This window comes from Pogona vitticeps, chromosome 6 (genome assembly GCF_051106095.1).
Source record: "Pogona vitticeps strain Pit_001003342236 chromosome 6, PviZW2.1, whole genome shotgun sequence".
NCBI lineage: Eukaryota > Metazoa > Chordata > Lepidosauria > Squamata > Agamidae > Pogona > Pogona vitticeps.
The window spans coordinates 104,902,900-104,920,858 of NC_135788.1; the positions used below are offsets into that span (position 1 = coordinate 104,902,900).

The following is a 17,959-nucleotide window of genomic DNA, read 5'->3' on the forward strand; positions in this document are numbered from 1 at the left end:
AATGTCTTCTCCTCCAGGTTGGCCTCTACTGTATTTGCTTTGTGATGGCAGTCATAAGATGAGCACTACGCATTGCAGAAATCTCACCCATAACCATATAAGGGGGGGGGAATCCAATGATAAAAAAGAATATTTGTAAAAAAAGCTATGTATGGGGTGGAGTAATATTACACAGTGGCCCAAGAGGCAGCTCCCATTGTATTTTACTTCAGGTTTTTGGTTGGTTTGAAATTTACCTCAGAATGTACAGTAGTTTGGATTGAAATGTGCCTGAGGTTTTGGTTTGAGTTGAGCTTTGCCTCCAGCTTCACAGAACAGGCAGATTCTGTCTGTCTGTCTGTCTGTCTGTCTGTCTGTCTGTCTGTCTCACTCTCTCATGCAGAATGAGGGACACTGTGGTGTTCCCAGATGTTATTAAACTACAACTCCCATCATCCCGCACCATTGCCCATGATGGGAGTGGGCTGATGGGAGTTGGAGTCCAACAGCAGAGAGGCACATATCCCCATACCTCATTCAAAGGAGCCCTACTGCTTTTAATCTCCCATAACTGTAGATAGATTTTTAATAGCCAACATACTTAATAGATTTTTAATAGCTTCCTCTCCTCAGCTTACATTCCTGAGGGCTGAGGCCTCAAAGAAGCACTCACAGAATGGCTAATTAGAAGAGGGGCTGGATTTGATGATCCATAGGGTTTATCCAAATCTGCAATTTGAAAATGAAGAAGATGATGATGATGATAAGGACAAGGACCAGCCTTTCTCTCCTTGCCCCATGAATTCATTCACATGGGATTGCTCCTCAGGAGTACTGAAATCTTGGCAGCTTACTGGTTCTAGGCTCTCCGACTGGCCTATTTAATGAAATGGGCCTCACTAGGTTATTCATAACAAAATGCACACAGCCTGTTGTTTAGACAAACACACACACACACACACGCACACACGCACAAAAGCACACTGTCACTCATTCTCACCCATACTGTTGAAATCATAATTCTCATGAGGCTTTTTTTTTTTTTTTTTTTTTTTTTTTTTTTTTTTTTTGAGATTCTGCTTTGTACACAGACATCAAACAGGTTAAAGAATTTCCTGGAAAAATCTTCACATACATCCTTGGGGAAAACTTTTTTATAACATAGAATAATCCCTGTCTCCACACAGTTCTTTCTTTCTTTCTTTCTTTCTTTCTTTCTTTCTTTCTTTCTTTCTTTCTTTCTTTCTTTCTTTCTTTCTTTCTTTCTTTCTTTCTTTCTTTCTTTCTTTCTTTCTTTTCTTTTCTTTTCTTTTCTTTTCTTTTCTTTTCTTTCTTTTTCTTTCTTATTTGGTCTCTATAATGTACAGTACATGGGAACAAGTCCCCAAAAGTAAAGAGTTCCACAGACAAGATGAAAATGTACAATTGCCAGTGTAGCATAGAGTAGTGGTCAGACTTGGGAGACAGAGGTTCAAATCTCTGCCCAGTCATGGAAGCTTATTTGGTGAGTGGCAGTGGTAAAACCACCCCCTTAAATATAGCACATACCTCAGAAAACCTAGAAGGGCCTTTATACGTCAGATGTAACTTAACGTATAACATACAACAGAGGAAAATACAGTATATTGGCAAGCTTGTTGTCGTTTAGTCGTTTAATCATGTCCGACTCTTCGTGACCCCATAGACAAGATCCACTGCCTCTTGGGGTTGGGTCAGATTCATGTTGGTAGCTTCGATGACACTGTCCAGCCATCTCATCCTCTGCCGTCTCCTTCTCCTCTTGCCCTCACACTTTCCCAACATCAGGGTCTTTTCCAGGGAGTCTTCTCTTCTCATGAGATGGCCAAAGTATGGGAGCCTCAGCTTCAGGATCTGTCCTTCCAGTGAGCACTCAGGGTTGATTTCCTTCAGAATGGATAGGTTTGTTCTCCTTGCAGTCCAGGGGACTCTCAAGAGCCTCCTCCAGCACCACAATTCAAAAGCATCAAATCTTCGGTGGTCAACTTTCTTTAGGGTCCAGCTCTCACTTCCATACATCACTACCGAAAAACCATAGCTTTGACTATGTGGACTTTTGTCGGCAAGGTGATGTCTGTCCTTTTTAAGATGCTGTCGAGGTTTGTCATCGCTTTCCTCCCAAGAAGTAAGTGTCTTTTAATTTCATGGCTGCTGTCACCATCTGCAGTGCTCATGGAGCCCAAGAAAGTAAAATCTGTCACTGCCTCCATATCTTCCCCTTTTATTTGCCAGGAGGTGATGGGACTGGTGACCATGATCTTGGTTTTTTGATGTTGAGCTTCAGACTGTTTTTTGCACTCTCCTCTTTCACCCCCATTACGAAGTTCTTTAATTCCTCCTCACTTTCTACCATCAGAGTGGTATCATCTGCATATCGGAGGCTGTTGATATTTCTTCCGGCTTAAAGGTAAAGGTTCCCCTTGACAATTTTTATCCAGTCGTGTTCGACTCTAGGGGGCAGTGCTCATCCCCGTTTCCAAGCCATAGAGCCAGCATTTTGTGATAATCTTCCATGGTCACATGGCCAGTGCGACTTAGACACGGAATGCTGTTACCTTCCCACCGAGGTGGTCCCTATTTATCTACTTGCATTTGCATGCTTTCGAACCGCTAGGTTGGCGGGAGCTGGGACAAGCGACGGGAGCTCACTCTGTCACATGGATTCGATCTTACGAGTACTGATCTTCTGACCCTGCAGCACAGGCTTCTGTGGTTTAGCCCGCAGCGCCACCACGTCCCTCCGGTTTAGGAAGATCTTAATTCTGGTTTAGGATTCCTCCAGTCCGGCCTTTCGCATGAGGTATTCTGCATATAAGGTAAATAAACTGGGGGACAATATACAGCCTTGTTGTACTCCTTTCCCAATTTTGAACCAATCACTTGTTCCATATCCAGTTCTAACTGTTGCTTCCTGTCCCACATATAGGTTTCTCAGGAGACAGAAAAGGTGGTCAGGCACTCCCATTTCTTTAAGAACGTGCCATAGTTTGCTGTGGTCCACACAGTCAAAGGCTTTTGCGTAGTCAATGAAGCCGATGTTTTTCTGGAACTCTCTGGCTTTCTCCATAATCCAGCGCATGTTTGCAATTTGGTCTCTAGTTCCTCTGCCCCTTTGAAATCCAGCTTGCATTGCTGGGAGTTCTCGGTCCACATACTGCTGAAGCCTACCTTGTAGGATTTGGAGCATAACCTTGCTAGTGTGTGAAATGAGTGCAATTATACAGTAGTTGGAGCATTCTTTGGCACTGCCCTTCTTTGGGATTGGGATATAGACTGATCCCTTCCAGTCCTCTGGCCACTGTTGAGTTTTCCAAACTTGCTGGCATATTGTATACATTTATACAATTATTATACAATTCCAAAAGTTTTGGAATTAATTGCTAAAATGAATGTCTCAGCCTGGATAAGGAAGGATAATATCCTTCTGACAAGCATATAAATAATGTCTTTAACATTCATAATTGTAGCAAAATGTTACACACTCCATGCCACCCTCAGCAGTGAAAATATCAAGAACAGTGCTAAAAAATGTAGACTGGGACAGCCCTTAGAAATTTTTGAAAAATTAGCTTTAATTACAAATTGTATGAGCACATAGAGGCAAAGAAATATTCCTCCATGTTAGAGGATTCCTTTCTAAATAAGAAGCTGAGCAGCGTAGAAGTTTCCAAACACAGTTCCAGACAGAAACTTTTAGTTCCATCCTTTTGTGCCCAGGGCTGGCTTCCAGTGGAAGCAGTTATTTTATAAAACGGTGCAGTGAAATTGCAGGTGGGAAAGTATTGCCCACAATCATATTTTGAATCCAAAGGGGTGGATTAGGAAAGTGTGAGGAAGAGATCTTAAGTAGTAGTGTGAACAATAACAAGACCAAGAGCTGGAAGAGGCTGAGACAAAATAACACCCACACAACAGGCCCTGCCCATAAATGTGACAGACAACATCTGGTTCATATTACTTTTTTGTTTTGTTTTGTTAGACCAGGTTCACTCCCCCCACATAGACTCTGTGCAGACCATTCTGTTAATGATTTGCCTCTATTTTGCTTGTGCTTAGCAAAGGAAGACAAGCCTTGCTATTCACCAGGACGGCCAAGCACAACCCTGAATTTGAAACCAGTGGCTACTGGTGGGCTTTTCTGCCTTCTTCTTTTAAGTTACTCTCCTAGCCAGTCCCGTGATTTTCCTGCCGCCCCCTGTGATTTCTCCTGCTCCCGGCACATCCTGGGAAGAGTACCTTTTTTTTTCTTCCACCGGTGAGTGAGTAGCTTTAGAGGAAGTGTGTACGCAAGTGTGTGTATATGTGACACTAAACTTATCTGTCTCATGAGAATCACTTCCCAGAGGGACAGCTGTGATAGTCTGAAGCAGCAAAATAAAATATCCTGGGGCACCTTAAAGACAATAGTGTTTTATTAGGCGTCAGCTTTTTGTAGACTGCAATCCAGCATTTATTTATTTTTTTAGATTCAACTTCAAAAGAGAATCATAACCTCTTGGTGGACATGGTGTTCACATATGGCCCTCACATTTCTCTTTTTATACTGTGGCTTGAACTTTCCTGCTCTTTTCCACCCTCCCCGCAGAGCACAGAAAAGAAATGAAATGTGACATATGAGTAAACACCTGTGATTTGGTCAGAAGTAGAGATCCTGTCATCCTCCAGATGTTGCCTGACCATAGTTTTCAGCTGACCTAGCCACTGGGCATGCTGGCAGGACCTACTTAGAATCCCGCACGTTCTGTAAGGAAACCAACTTCCCAACCCTGCACTGCGATTATGTCCTAAATGTATTTTTAATCCAGTGAGTCATATTTGAAGGTTCCACAAGTGAACGGCTGGGTAGGCTCAGTGGTTTAGGTCTCTGGCTGCGCAGCCAGAGGTTGAGAATGTGATTCCCTCATGTGCCTCTCTGACAGAAGCTGAACTGATCGACCTATGGAGTTTCTTCAAGATCTGCAGTTTGATGATGATGATGATAAATCCAACAAGGGGCAAAGGTTCTGTGGACCATGTATGCCCCCTCAGATATTTCAGGTCTTCTTCTTGATGTTTACTTTTTATTTTCAAAAAACGTGAAGCAGTTTTCTTATTGTAATGAAAATGGCTGTGTAATGCAAGCCATATAGTGCGGATAGGAAAGTCTCGGGTGACCAGATGTTTTGGACTACAAATTTGGCTGTATCGGGTGGGGCCTCTAGAAGTTGAAGGACAAAATATTGGGATTAAAGGACCAAAGTTCTCTGCCTCTGCCACAGAAAATATGTGGTCCCCCAAACCCTGTTGCTGAGCATGATGAAACACACAAGAGCTGCTCAGCTCCTGCAAACTCAAGCCTGTGGCTTCTTTTAGGTAGTTGATCCATCTCATATTTGGTCTTCCTCTTTTCTTGCTGCCTTTCAACTTTCCCAGCACGATTGTCTTTTCCAGAAAATCCTGCCTCCTCGTGATGTGGGATTTTTTCCGAGCCTTGTCTGCAGAGCTTAGGTATTTCCTGCTGGTCTCCCATCCAAGTACTAACCAGGCTTCGCTCCTTCAATCAGAAAAGATCAGAGGTGTTTAACATGTTACGATGATATAATCTGGTGGTCCTTTTCCCCCCATGACGAGCTTTTCCTTTGCTTCACAGGAGATGCCTGCCCAGTATGTCCAGTATAAGAAGATAAAGTTTCCCTGTGGCTATAATTCAGTGGAAAGCCTTCAAGTAGCTGAGAATGAGTTTCAAGTGCGAGATGATGATATCTTCAATGTCACTTACCCTAAGTCTGGTATGAGAGGAAACCCTAGAAAGGATGCAGGGGGAAACTAGATTTCTATTTTCCAAACTGGATAGATTGAAAATTAAAGGACATTTTACTAGTGGCATTGCTAAGCAGGGATGAGACTCCAATCATGGGAATTGCTGTGAAGTGGACTTGGTTTTTACTCGAAAGACTCAAACCAACAACCCCCTCCCTTTATTCTGGTGGGGGGGAAGCTTGCTTTTTAATCAGGAGTTAGACTTGAGGCTTGCCAACATCCCTGTTGCCAAACATTAAAGAAATGTGGGGGAGGCACTATCTGGTAATGTGTAACTATAATATGCATGTAGGGATTGACACAGGTCCCTGGGAAATAGATTATTGGCCTGGATCTCATGGATTCGGTGTTTCTGCATGAAGCTGTGGGTCCCCTTATGGGGAGAAAGGTGCATCACTAAATTATTCTTTGTGGCTCAGATGCCATTTTCCCATACTCAGTGTGGAAAAGAAAAAAAAGATTTGCTAGGAACATTTACATTGTCTTAACCCACTTTAAAAATGTGGTGTTTAAATGTCTTTAATTTGACTCGAACAGTCATTACTGTGGTAGTTTGGTGATATAAGAGATAAAGATGTGAACTTGCCATATGGATATTTACTGTTACAAAGACTTTTTTCATAGAGACCAAAGTTATTCGGTTTCGTAACATTAAAAAAAAAAGAATTTCTAAGAATGAAAGTCATAAATGTCCAAAACTCTAAAAGTCACATTGAAATTTTTGCTTGGTCTTGAATTATGGGAAAGATCATTTAGGCTGGAATCTTGTACCCATATATCTTGAAATTAATTGCACAGAATTAAACGGGGTTTAATTCTGAGAAGCCAGGTATAGGATTTTGCTCCATGACATAAAGCTTTCTTTTCTTATCCCCTTCTATGCAGGGACAGTGTGGATGATTGAGATTCTCAGCCTGATTCTCAATGAGGGTAACCCAGTCTTAAATCAAAGTGTCCTAAATTCCCTTCGTGCTCCCTGGTTCACCACCCAATTAGGCCTGGAAACTGCACATGATCTCCCATCTCCACGTCTGCTCACTTGCCATCTCCCCATTCAGATCTTCCCCAAAGCCTTTTTCCGCTCCAAAGCCAAGGTGGGTGAGAAGACAATAAGTGTATTGTCATGGGGGCAATGTCATGGTGGCTGCTTGTGCATCAAAGGAAGGGGCTCTAATATCTACCGTGTGATGGACTGAGGCATGGGAGATCCATGTTCAAATCTCTACAGAACCATGAAGTTTACTCACTAACTCTTGCTCAGTGACTCACTCTGTCTGAACTGCTTCATGGGTTAAAGGGAAGAGGGGACTAATTTCTTTACTGAATGAAAAGCACTACATAGTTGGTGATGACGACGATAGATATGAAACTGTATGCTAGGTCTTGATACAGTACTTATTTGTACATTCTCAATGTTACCTCTCTGGGTATCAAAGCCTATAGTTATTGCAAAGATTTTGTTCGGGAACTTGAACAATTCTAAACATCAGTGTGAGTAATACGCTTTTTCAGATGCTGCAGTGGATTCCAACCTTGAGTAACCCTGGTGCTCTTTGACAGTAACTCCCAGAAACTGCAGGCAGCACAGCTGGTGGTGAAGGCTTCTGGGAACTGAAGTCCAGGACCACCGAGGTTACCCAAAGATGGGAGAAACACTGAGATACCATCATTCTCTCAAAAATGATGCTCCCTACTGATAATTCTTCCCAGCAGTTTAACAAGAGCTTTCCTGCACAGGTGGTATACACACTACGAGACCCCCGAGATGTGCTAGTGTCCTACTATCATTTCTCCAAGATGTGCATTCCCTTTGGAGAGCCCAAATCCTTTAACCACTTCTTTGAAAGTTTTCTGAATGGAGAAGGTGAGTTGGAAGGAGGGAATGGGTGGAGAAGGAGAAAGGTGTTAGAGGAGATTTGGACCCTGAGTGGAAATCCAATCGATATGCTCACCTGCTCATTGCCAAAGTGTAGTGATCCTTAGTCCAATAAATAATTTGTTATAAATAAAGCAAACACAGAAAAGATTAGAATTATCTATGGTTTTGGGCAATGACAGCCCCATATAGAACTCCTTCAGAGACAGGTTGTCATTGTCCTGTCCTGTCAAGAAACAGTGAGAATGGTTAACTCCATAAGGTCTTGTTTGGAAATTACACAATAAACTATTCTTGGGCATCAGAACACTGGACTAATTGCACTCAGGGTCAAATGGGTTGACATGGTTAGCATGTTTTTTGAAGGAGTGCTCCCTCAGGTCCCCCATATAATGCAGCAGCCCCTTTCACAGGTTTTCTGCATATCTGGAGTGCACAGAATAGATGTCAGTCATCAGTGTGTGTGTTCCACTTACTTACATATGGTAGGACCCCCATATCTGTGGGATCACTATCTGCTGATTCGCTTATCCAAAGTCTGAAGATGTTAAAAATATTAAGAGAAAAATCTTAGAAATAGGTACGTATTTCTAAAGATGATGTTACCAGAACTGACCACTAGTAGGAGCCAGAGACCATGCAACATATAGCATTTGCTACAGAAATGTATTTTCATGGTGTCATTACCAGAACTGGCCACTAAAGGGAGCCAGAGACCATGCTGTTTATAGCATTTGCTATACAGTACTGTACTGTAATCCACTGGTTCTTAACCTTGAGTTACTCAGGAGTTTTGGACTGCAACTCCCAGAAGCCTTCACCACCAACTGTGCTGACTGGGATTTCTGGGAGTTGCAGTTCAAAAGCATCCGAATAACAAAGGTTAAGAACCACTGCTGTAATCCGTATTTTTCAGCATGTGCAGGGGGAGGGAGCTTGGAACCAATCCCCTGCAGATAAGGGGGTTCCGCTGTCCATCTGTTTGTGCACAGGAGTCCATTTGCTAATCTTGGGCTCAGTGTTAATTTCAGGAGTACAACCAAGTCAGGTGGTTCTGAGGATGAAGATTCTGCTTCACCACCTTTTTTTTCTGCTTATGGAAGTAACACATTAAACAGGCTTTATATGCAAAGTAATGTCTTATGTTTAATCAGTTACTAGCATGCTTGTTCACTCCCCATTCTGCAGTACTTTTTGGATCCTGGTTTGACCACATCACTGGCTGGCTGAAGCTGAAAGGCAAAAGTAACATCTTCTTCATCACCTATGAACAGCTGCAGCAGGTAATCGCAGAAGGATAGATCACATCTCTCTTTTTTCCCCCTAAATAGGGTAAAGTAACCCTTCTTATTAGTGGTAGGAAAAATGACGCAAACCTAGAATTCTACAAACCAGAAATATTCTATAAAATGAAAATCAGAATTTCAAAACATTCACTAAGCACTTAACATGGGATAACAGTGGAAGCTGCCCTCCACTGCTAGACTTACCTCTATAGAACTGGAAGAGTAACCCTCTAAACTTTCAAACAAGTCTTTTCCAGCTAGGGTTAATCCAGACATCCATACTCTAGGAATAAGCAGTCTGTGTCACATTATGCAGAATTTGGTAGTATAAAAGATACCGTGAGAATTCTAGACTTTCTACAAGTCAAGTTTCTATCCCTCAGGGCTGAAGTTAGACTACAGTAAACGATTTAACTCCAATGACTGAAGATGTTATGCATGTTATGTGCTATCAAGTTAGAACCAAGTTATTATATTCACTCTAATAGGGCTTTCCCAAGGCAAGTGAGATATTTAAGGAGTGGTGTTACTAGTTCCATCCCAACCTAGTGAGTTTACAGGGCCAAGTGCAGACTTAAACTCAAATTTCCTGAGTCTTCGTTCATTAGGCTATCCACACCACCACATCAAGTAATTCAGGAAGTCAAGCCTGTTCAACGTTTGCTGCTTTTTAGACACTGGTCTCTGCGTCCCGCCTCTCCATAGGACCTGCGTGGCAGTGTGGAGCATCTCTGCCGTTTCCTAGGAAAGGAGTTGGATGAGGCAGCCATCACATCCGTGGTACAAAATGCCTCCTTTGAAGCCATGCAGAAGAACAACATGTGCAACTCAACCATGCTGCCAAAAGAAGTAATGGACCAAGAGAAGGGGACTTTTCTGAGGAAAGGTGAGACAAGGCAACTTCGGAAGATCTTGCCCGGCAGGGCCCAATGCAGAACTGCGAGCCAGAATTTGGAGACCCTGGCTGTATGACAGACATTTATAGGTCTACTCACTGGATGCTTCCTTTCACAGAAATCACTATTGAAGCATCAACTACAGGCATCTTGTGATCTAGCACCCAAGGGTGTTGCTATGCCTAGAGGCCTGTGGGCCACTACGTTTACTATCCATTCTTTTGGGGCCCAGATCCATCTCCTAGAACTTTGACTGCCCATTGGCAGCAGGGGAAAGCTCTCTCCCCCTTAGTGAGAATTTAGAGGGTGATTTTAAAGTGGAATTGCAGCTGGAGAAGGAAAAGTCAATCTTCTTCTCCCCACATGTTGCAAATGGCCATGACTCATGGCCTAAGCCAGGGGGAGGGACATAACCCCAAAATGTCATCCTGCTCTTCGTTTAAACCAAGGGCTGCCTATGGCCATCAAATGAGACCTCTCTTCTTTAAGTATGCTGGATTTTTGCTCTTCATTTTCCAGGCATCTGTGGAGACTGGAAGACTCATTTCACTGTGGCACAATCAGAGTGCTTTGACAGAGCTTACCAGGAAAAGATGCAGGACTTGAAAGAAATCTTCCCTTGGCAACCAGGTGGGCTGGAAGGCAACACAGCAAGAAGCCTTCATTTCTGAACCCGAGGATGCTGGAACTCAACCCTTCTCCCCCCCCCCAATGATATTATACACTGTGACAAAAAAAAGCCCTTTCCCCTAATCTGAAACTTCTGAAGCCTTGCAGCTCTGGGCACTTACAACAGCGAGGAAGGAAATTTGCACATGCTCAGAGGCACACGTGTTCCTGGGAGTCAATTGTGAAGGCACATTATAATGCAGAACACATGGCATGTTGCGTGGAGGCAAATGCTGCAGTAACATTCCTCCAGTTAAGCAAACCACAGGTCATGGTGTGGGGAACAGTTTCTCAATGTGCTTCTTTAAAAACAACAACAGAGGTTATTGTGAGGCAAACAGCGAACAGCAAATGAAAGCAAGAATGTGCCACCCTCAGAGGAGAAAAAAGCTGGGGAGCGGAGGTTTAAAATCTATATATATCACTGAAGACTGGAATAGTTTAAGTCAGCCATACAACCATGATTGTATTTGGGACTCGACTGGCAGCTTTTCTAGTATCCCATGTGGGAAAAGGATTCTCCTGGACGCTCATTAAACTAAACTGAGGGGAGTACCAATGCATGCGGTAGATCCCTGAAGGGATGGACGTGGTTGGGAGTTGAGGAAATGATCAGAAAAGTTTTTTTCCCTACTTACTTAAGGAAAAAAGCTGGAATAAGAAAGAAAGGCTGTGGAAAAACCACGGAACAGGAGGGGCTGGCCTGTCGCTGGCAGGAAATGAGTGGACCTGCAAAGGGAAACTGGGGTCCTGACGAGGATGCTGGAAAGCTGATCCAAACTAATTAGCTGCCTTCCCTCGCTATATGTTTTTAATAAAAAATAGGCTGATTAATTGTATTTGTTCGTTTGACTGCAGGTCTGAAAGCTAATCCAAACAGAATTATTTGACTTTTCCCTTAATTGCCAACTTCTGAGGTATAAAAAAAATCCCCATCCCCGCCCTATCCTTTAATGCTGAGCTCAACTGGAACCAAAAACCTTGGAAAGTTTTTTTAAAAAAGGTTTTTAGTTTTTCCTGGAACCTAAACACAGACTGGAAAGAAAACCTTGAAGAAAATAACTCCTCCCCCTGCTTGGCACATGAGACCCTGCTTTCACAAAGTCAGTCTGTATGCGTGTGTTTGTGTGTGGCCTCGGTTTTTCCAGAAACTAGGAAACAAAGCCCCCTTGAAGCAGATATTCATGCATTCTTATCTAATTGCCCCCAAATATGAGGGGTTTGTTGTGGCTACACATTGGGAAGGAAAGGATATGTTTTACTCACAAACCAACTGGTGTAAAAGAAGAAAAAAAGGGGGGAAAAGTTAATGGGAAGTGTACAAAATAATCCCTATACAAATTCACACAATTTCAGTAGAGTTTTTGAGGCAACTCTTCTACACAGCCAAGCCGGCTGGACAGCTCAGTGGTTGAGGTGTCTGGCTGCAGGGCCAGAGGTTGGAAGTTTCCCACAGAGCCTCCTACAAGTAGAGCCAGCCCGTGTGGCCTTGGGCAAGCTGCACAGTCCCAGGGCACCCCAGAAGAAGGGAATGGCAACCCACTTCTGAGTATCCTCTACCTGGAAAGTCCTGAAAAGGACCAGCATAAGTCACTTGATGGCACTTGATTATTATTTATGTATAGGCATCCAAGCCCGACTAATATGATGATCCTCACCCACATTAATAAAACATTGGATATTAGATATTATAGCTGAAGAGAACAGCCATATTCAGAGGCGTTAGATCTCTGACTGCCAGATGTTGGAGACAAATGAGAGAGTATGATGATCACATGAATGCTGTGTTTTTAGGAGCCCTGGGTGCATATCTGCTTGGCTACTGCAATAAGGAGAAAGTCAGCCTACACAGAGCCTAACAGAGCTTGAGCCAACAAGATTCTTTGGCCCTTTTTGTGTTGGCTTAGCTTGTAATAAGGAACCAATGGCTCCTCGTTTTCCTGAACTAATTAATATGGGATACTGCACAAATCTGATTTGGGTCTTGTAGGTTTCCATCAAAGCCATGCCACTTAAGCATTTTTTAAAATCATAGACTAAGGCATGGAGGAGACCATGTAATAGGACTGGATTTCCTGTTAGTCCAGTATAGTCAATGATGATGGGAGTGACAGTCCTCTCCAGAAGTGAAAGGCCATACATTCCTTATCTGTGGCTGACGGGCAGCATCCTGATCTCTAAAGTGTGGGGCAGGTTGTGGCTGTGCTCATAAAGGTACTGTGTGTGCGCACACATTGTGGGGGGATTTGGGACGTGTAAACAGAGATGCTTCCCCCCCCCTTTTGCACTTAGACCCTGGGAATGTTTATTATTAAGAGGGACTAAATGCTTCTGCTTTTTCATGTGAAAAGCAGAAATTTGGGCAAGGGTAGGTGCCAAAAGTCCCTGGGCAACCATTACAAGTGCGGAAGGTCTGCAATCTCTTGCTTGCGGCTGATATTACCTCAGTGAGGGGCGGGCGGGCTAGAAAGGTTCTTAGCGAAAGCCCCCAGCTCCACTCCCGCTTCCTGCTAGTTGCAGATGCCTTCTGCTAAGCACCCCCTGAGAGGGGCCAACGCAAAAGCTACGGGGCCAGTTGGCCCCCTCAATTCCAACACCTCCGAGGCTGCAATTCCCGACTCCCCTGGGCGCTGAGAGCCCGCTTTATTTCCAGTCATGTCGTTCCCTTATAACGGAAGAGTAACTGAACTTTCAGTTGGAAAAGACAGGTTGAGGGACTTCAGTCCGCCTAAGGAGGGCCGGCCCCCGGGCCTGGCACCCCTGCCTGCCCGCAACCCCTCATGCCAAAAGCTCAGCCGCGGTTAGGAGGGACCGAGGAGAATGCACTCTGCACCGGCTCAGGGGCCCTGTTTCTCGTCCCTTGGCCCCCGCCGGAGTCTGGCCGCCGGGGGGGGGGTGGCCAGCAGGTCCCGGGGCTGCCCGGCGTGCAGCCGCAGCTGGAGGGCGTCCCCAGGGACTGAAGTTGCGGCTCTGCCAAGGGCACAAGCAGGCGGAGGCCGAGGTTGGTCCTCCTCCCTTCCCTTCCCTTCCCTCTTCCCCCCCTCCCTTCCCTTCCCCTCCGCTCGGCTCGCTCGGCGTTGCCGCAGTTGCGTCTCCACGTGCCCTTGGCCGGGCGCTCCGGCAGCGACTGCAGCTGCAGGCAGCCGTGGCGTCGGGGGCCGCGATTGCTGCCAGGCGGGAGAGCTGAGGGGGCGGCGGCGGCGGCGGCTGCAGGCTGGGCTCGCCGGCCAGGCAGCGGGCGGGCGGGCGGCGGCGCAGCCTGGAGGCGGGAGCCCCGACCGAAGCGGCACCTCCGAGCCGCGGGGCTGGCTGGCCGTCCCGTCCCGTCTGTGCGCCCGCCTGCCCGCCTGCGTCATGGTGAGCCGCTGTGCGTTTTCCCCGGCCGGCGTCGTGGGGGCGCGGGAAGGGGGGGTAGGGGGGTAACGCGGTCTTACGGGGAGGGGGGGTTGTTCCTTGCGGCTAGGTGGGGGTAAGATCCGGGGTCCTAAAGCCAAGGCTGGAAAAGAGATCCTTCCTGTTCCTCCCCCGTTTTCCGCCAGTCCTTTTGTAGGACGGGCACCGGAGGTGGACAAGGAGGCGCAGGGCATCGGAGAGGGCATTGCAATATTAAGGGCAGGAGGGGGGGGCGCACAGATGATGCCCGATGGGGGGGGAAAGGAGGAGAGAGATTGGAGTTGGGTTCTGCTAGAAGGAAAACCCACAGCCTTTGAGGCTCCGGCTGGGGGTGGGGAGGGAGAGTTAATGCCGTGGGTGCCACTGGCTCTTCCAGCCGGATCCTAACCATGTTGACTGGTAAGTCTCCACTCACCAAGTGGGCTGGATACGGGTGGCTTCCAGTTATGCTCTTTAAGTGGAATGAGGCAAAAGGGTGGACGGCTTCCAGCCGCTCACCTCTACTCGCTTTTTGTGAATGCCTGCCTGTATGAATGAATTGCCGGTGCCAGCCTCCTGGTTGTGATTCAAGGAAGGGAAGGTAGGTGAGTGGCTGCTTTTCGTGGGGCGGATGAATGAGCGGAACACACAAAAGGTTTGATTTTGAATGTGTAGCTTGAAGCTTCCTTCAGGGATCATACTTTAAAAAGAGTCTCCTTTTGCATTTCCTTGATCTTTAATTTGAACTAGAACCTATACTAACTGGAGCACTCTTTGATTTAAAATTAGCTCACCCCATTCTGCTTTCTTCCTGCCCTTCCCTTCCCTCCTTAGCATTATTCGCAAGTGCTTTTAGCCACAAGGCATAGATAAAATCCATTATGAAGATACTCTTCCATTTTCGAAAGGGTAGGACTAAGAGCTATTGAAAAACTGAATCTGGAGGAGAGAGAGCTGATCTCATGCCTGGTGTCTTGGCCAGGCAGTTTTTCTAACTGGATACAGGTTGATGGCCCCAAGCAGAAGGTGGTTGCAAGAGAACATGAAAGCCACTGCATTTAAACCATATCCAGTGGTTGGAGGAAATAGAAGCAATTGGAGACGTATTTCAGTGTCTTATAGTCTTGTTGTGGGTTCCTGGTCCAAAGAAACCACACGAAAGTTGATTGGGAAGTGTGCTTAATTTAATGCAGACTTTGCTGTACATCAAAAAAAGAAGTGAGAATGTTGATCTACACACTGCATGCGAATCCATGTCACAAGCCTTCAATAGTTGACTTTCCTAAGAAAAAACAAATGTGAGGGAGAAGACACAGGGGCATGTTTGATCACTTTAGCCATTGATACGGCTAAAGTAACCTCATTTTGCAGTGTCCTGTACAGAGAACAGAGAAGAAGTGGACCAGGGCTGTTTTTCCTTGTTGGCGTCCCTCCCTACCAATTGCTGTCCTCTCTCATCCCAGCTGAGTTCCAGACATACGTCTGTGTGGGTGAAATGCAGTTGAGATTGGGATAGAAAGCAGACTGAGAGCAGGAAATGGTAACTGAAACAGAGCAGGTGGGAGGAGGTCGGAGAGGCCTTTCCCTTTGGCTCTTCTCTGGATGGTTTGCCTACATGTAAAACCGGGTGGCTTTAGACAAAGAGGCGGCTGAAGTTTGGGCTGTTTGTTTGTTGTGCGTTATGCGCAGTCTGACTGTAGCAAATGTTTTTGCACACTGGAAATCGAGCCCCTACTTTTAACCTCCATAGTTTTTATCTGCAATGTGAGTAATAATTCTGTGGGGAAGAATTATAGTGCTGGAAGTCTCTGTGGCACTGAGGACCTTTCCTATTGAGAAGGAAAAGGTGGCAGAGTCAAATTCAGCCAGTTGTGTCAACTGGAAACTCTCATATCATCAGGTGGGGCCTCTGTAGCTTGTGGCAGATCATATGCAGGGCAGTCCCTGCCATTAGGCAGAGTGAGGTAACTGCCTGTGATAGTAGATTGTGAATGTTATGAAAGAGGTGCCATTTCATCCGTTATTTTACAGCAGGGTGGACGGGTGGGTGAGTGAGTGGATATATACAGTATATATAGAGAGAGAGAGATAGGTGCTTGTAGGATTTTTTTCTGCATCATGTTGTTGTTTAGTCGTGTCCGACTTTTCGTGACCCCTTGGACCAAAGCTCGCCAGGCCCTCCTGTCTTCCACTGCCTCCCGGAGTTGGGTCAGTGGAAGACAGGACGGCCTGTCGTGCTCTGGTCCATGGGGTCACGAAGAGTCGGACATGACTAAACGACTAAACAACAACAACATGATGCAGAATAACTTGGTTGACCAAGAGTGCCATGTACTGTATCTTGAACTATGTGAATGTAGTAGATGCTGGTGTGCCTCAGGTGGCAAAATGTCTTGGGTCATCCTCAAGCACGAGCTTTCCATACACTGTAATTGGTCCTTCTTCAGGCCAGAAGAACCAGGGAACAGATAGGGGAGCAGATGAAACATCTGCCTTGTATGGAGATACCTTCCCAAGAGTCTACAACCTATTCTGGTTATGTGGGGGCTAGAGCTGGTGACGACGATCTAACTGAGACGAACACTGTTGCATTTCTCCAGTGGAAGGGTTGATAGATATTTCCTGTGCTCCCTGCCAGCAGTTCTTGAATACGCAAATATCTGCAACAGAGGACTCTGTCACCTGGGATATAATTTGCCACCTGAAGAGAAAAGACAAAATGGTGCCCGTTTCACATACAGAAGCCCGGTGGACTAGCAGCTGAATATTACTTCCACAAAGGCAACTGGAAAACATCCTTCATAATTCATGATGATAATAGGTTAATTTTTAGGATGCATTGTCTTTTGAGAAAGGGAGGACTGGCGGATTTCAGGAGGATTGACTGGAGAGGGGAGCCATTGTCGAACCAGCATCTGTGGCTTAGAACAGAGGCTTCACTCCTTCCATTGGTAAAGCCAGTCTTTGGACTGCAGAAACATAGCCATGACAACCACTAGCGCTTGGATACTCCAGCAGTGATATCTGACATTGAGGCAATATTTTCAAAAGCCGAGTGAGCCAGAAAGGTGAACCTGCCTTATCAAAAATAACAAGATTTCCCCCACCCCCCAAGGAATGTATCAAATGTCTTTTGTATAGGAGAAATAGCAGATCCTTCTGTATTTCACACTAAGGGGCTCAACAATGGGTCATGCTTTATTGCTCTTTAAAAAATGGTCTTCACTATTCTAATCCAAAATATTTACAGAATAAGATTATAAAAATCACATACCTGTATACAGATGGATTCAAGTATATGGCAGACGTAGTGATAATAGCAGTTGTGGAAATAATGGTTTTCATATGAATGCGGGTCAAGAAGGGACTTGTTTTTCCCCAAGTTCCAGAAGTAAAAGCATCCATGAGAAGGAATTAATATAATTATCTATTTATCTGCTTAAAACAACAAAAAAATCTAGCCGATATTTAGTAACAACTGTAAAAGGGGGAGGATTATGCTCAACTGTTAGGTGAGGAAGCAGCAAAATTCACACATGGAGAACTGGATTTGTTGTTGTTGTTGTTGTCATGTGCTGTCAAGTTTCCCATGAATGGATGATCCCCAAAATGCAAGGAACAAATTAAAAAATGGCTCCCTAGATGCCTGTTCTTTTATGCCTGCTGTGTTTGCTAGAAACAGGATCTTCTTGAGAAAAGCAGGATTTTTTTTGGTGTAATTTAGAAGCTGGTGATCCAACTGCACAAACGCCATTGGGCCCACTAAGTGTGGCTCCCAGGGGCTGTTTAGACTTTAGGATGCATAGTCAGTCCTCATGTGTGATTGAAGTGCTGCTTGCTGGATTTTGCATACTTCTGCTACCTTTGGGATTTCCCCACGCCTGCCAATACCTCTGTCTTGTGTGTGGAATGATGCCACCTGGACAACATAAGGATACATGAAGAGTTTGCTGTCAGTATGCAGAGATACAAAGGCTCCAGTTCTGTGTGTTTATGACACACACAAACACAGAGAGAGAAAATGAGAGAATACCACCAGCAATCTTAATGGAGGACCAGCGCCT

General features: G+C 45.2%; 2 protein-coding genes and 1 long non-coding RNA gene across 6 annotated transcripts in view; 2 read left to right on the top strand and 1 right to left on the bottom strand.

The window, feature by feature from the left end:
* The first annotated feature begins 4,032 nt into the window (after window positions 1-4,032).
* Window positions 4,033-11,362, top strand: SULT2A1 (sulfotransferase family 2A member 1). 2 transcript variants are annotated; one of them, XM_020807382.3, is made up of 7 exons: window positions 4,033-4,252; window positions 5,627-5,765; window positions 6,682-6,890; window positions 7,534-7,660; window positions 8,861-8,955; window positions 9,664-9,844; window positions 10,374-11,362. In XM_020807382.3, exons 2-7 carry the CDS (start codon window positions 5,630-5,632, stop codon window positions 10,523-10,525), a joined length of 900 nt encoding a protein of 299 aa, XP_020663041.3. In that variant the 5' UTR covers window positions 4,033-4,252; window positions 5,627-5,629; the 3' UTR covers window positions 10,526-11,362. The 2 variants fall into 2 exon arrangements, with proteins under 2 accessions (XP_020663041.3, XP_078234259.1); XM_078378133.1 differs by lacking the exon at window positions 4,033-4,252 and adding an exon at window positions 4,898-5,034.
* Window positions 8,839-13,107, bottom strand: LOC144583702 (uncharacterized). 2 transcript variants are annotated; one of them, XR_013537619.1, is made up of 4 exons: window positions 12,967-13,107; window positions 10,439-10,489; window positions 9,163-9,241; window positions 8,839-8,904 (listed from the first exon to the last, which is right to left on the bottom strand). It is a non-coding gene; the product is annotated as an uncharacterized LOC144583702 (long non-coding RNA). The 2 variants fall into 2 exon arrangements; XR_013537618.1 differs by lacking the exon at window positions 12,967-13,107 and having other exon boundaries at window positions 10,439-10,558.
* Window positions 13,108-13,616: 509 nt separating this feature from the next.
* The window catches only part of ARHGEF40 (Rho guanine nucleotide exchange factor 40), a 38,442-nt gene continuing 34,099 nt past the window's right edge, over window positions 13,617-17,959 (top strand). The window contains exon 1 of one of the 2 annotated variants that reach the window (XM_073004489.2): window positions 13,617-13,880. In XM_073004489.2, the coding sequence (XP_072860590.2) occupies window positions 13,878-13,880 (3 nt within the window). In that variant the 5' untranslated portion in view covers window positions 13,617-13,877. The remainder of the gene's footprint in view (window positions 13,881-17,959) is intronic. The other variant, XM_073004490.2, reaches the window with a different exon arrangement.

Bases quoted from the DNA above. Each gene is read 5' to 3' on its own strand.
- SULT2A1 (XM_078378133.1), top strand. From the start codon at position 4,936: ATGGAGTTTCTTCAAGATCTGCAGTTTGATGATGATGATGATAAATCC. The intron at 5,766-6,681 runs GTATGAGAGGAA...CCTTCTATGCAG, and splicing joins TGTCACTTACCCTAAGTCTG to GGACAGTGTGGATGATTGAG. The intron at 9,845-10,373 runs GTGAGACAAGGC...TTCATTTTCCAG, and splicing joins GGGGACTTTTCTGAGGAAAG to GCATCTGTGGAGACTGGAAG.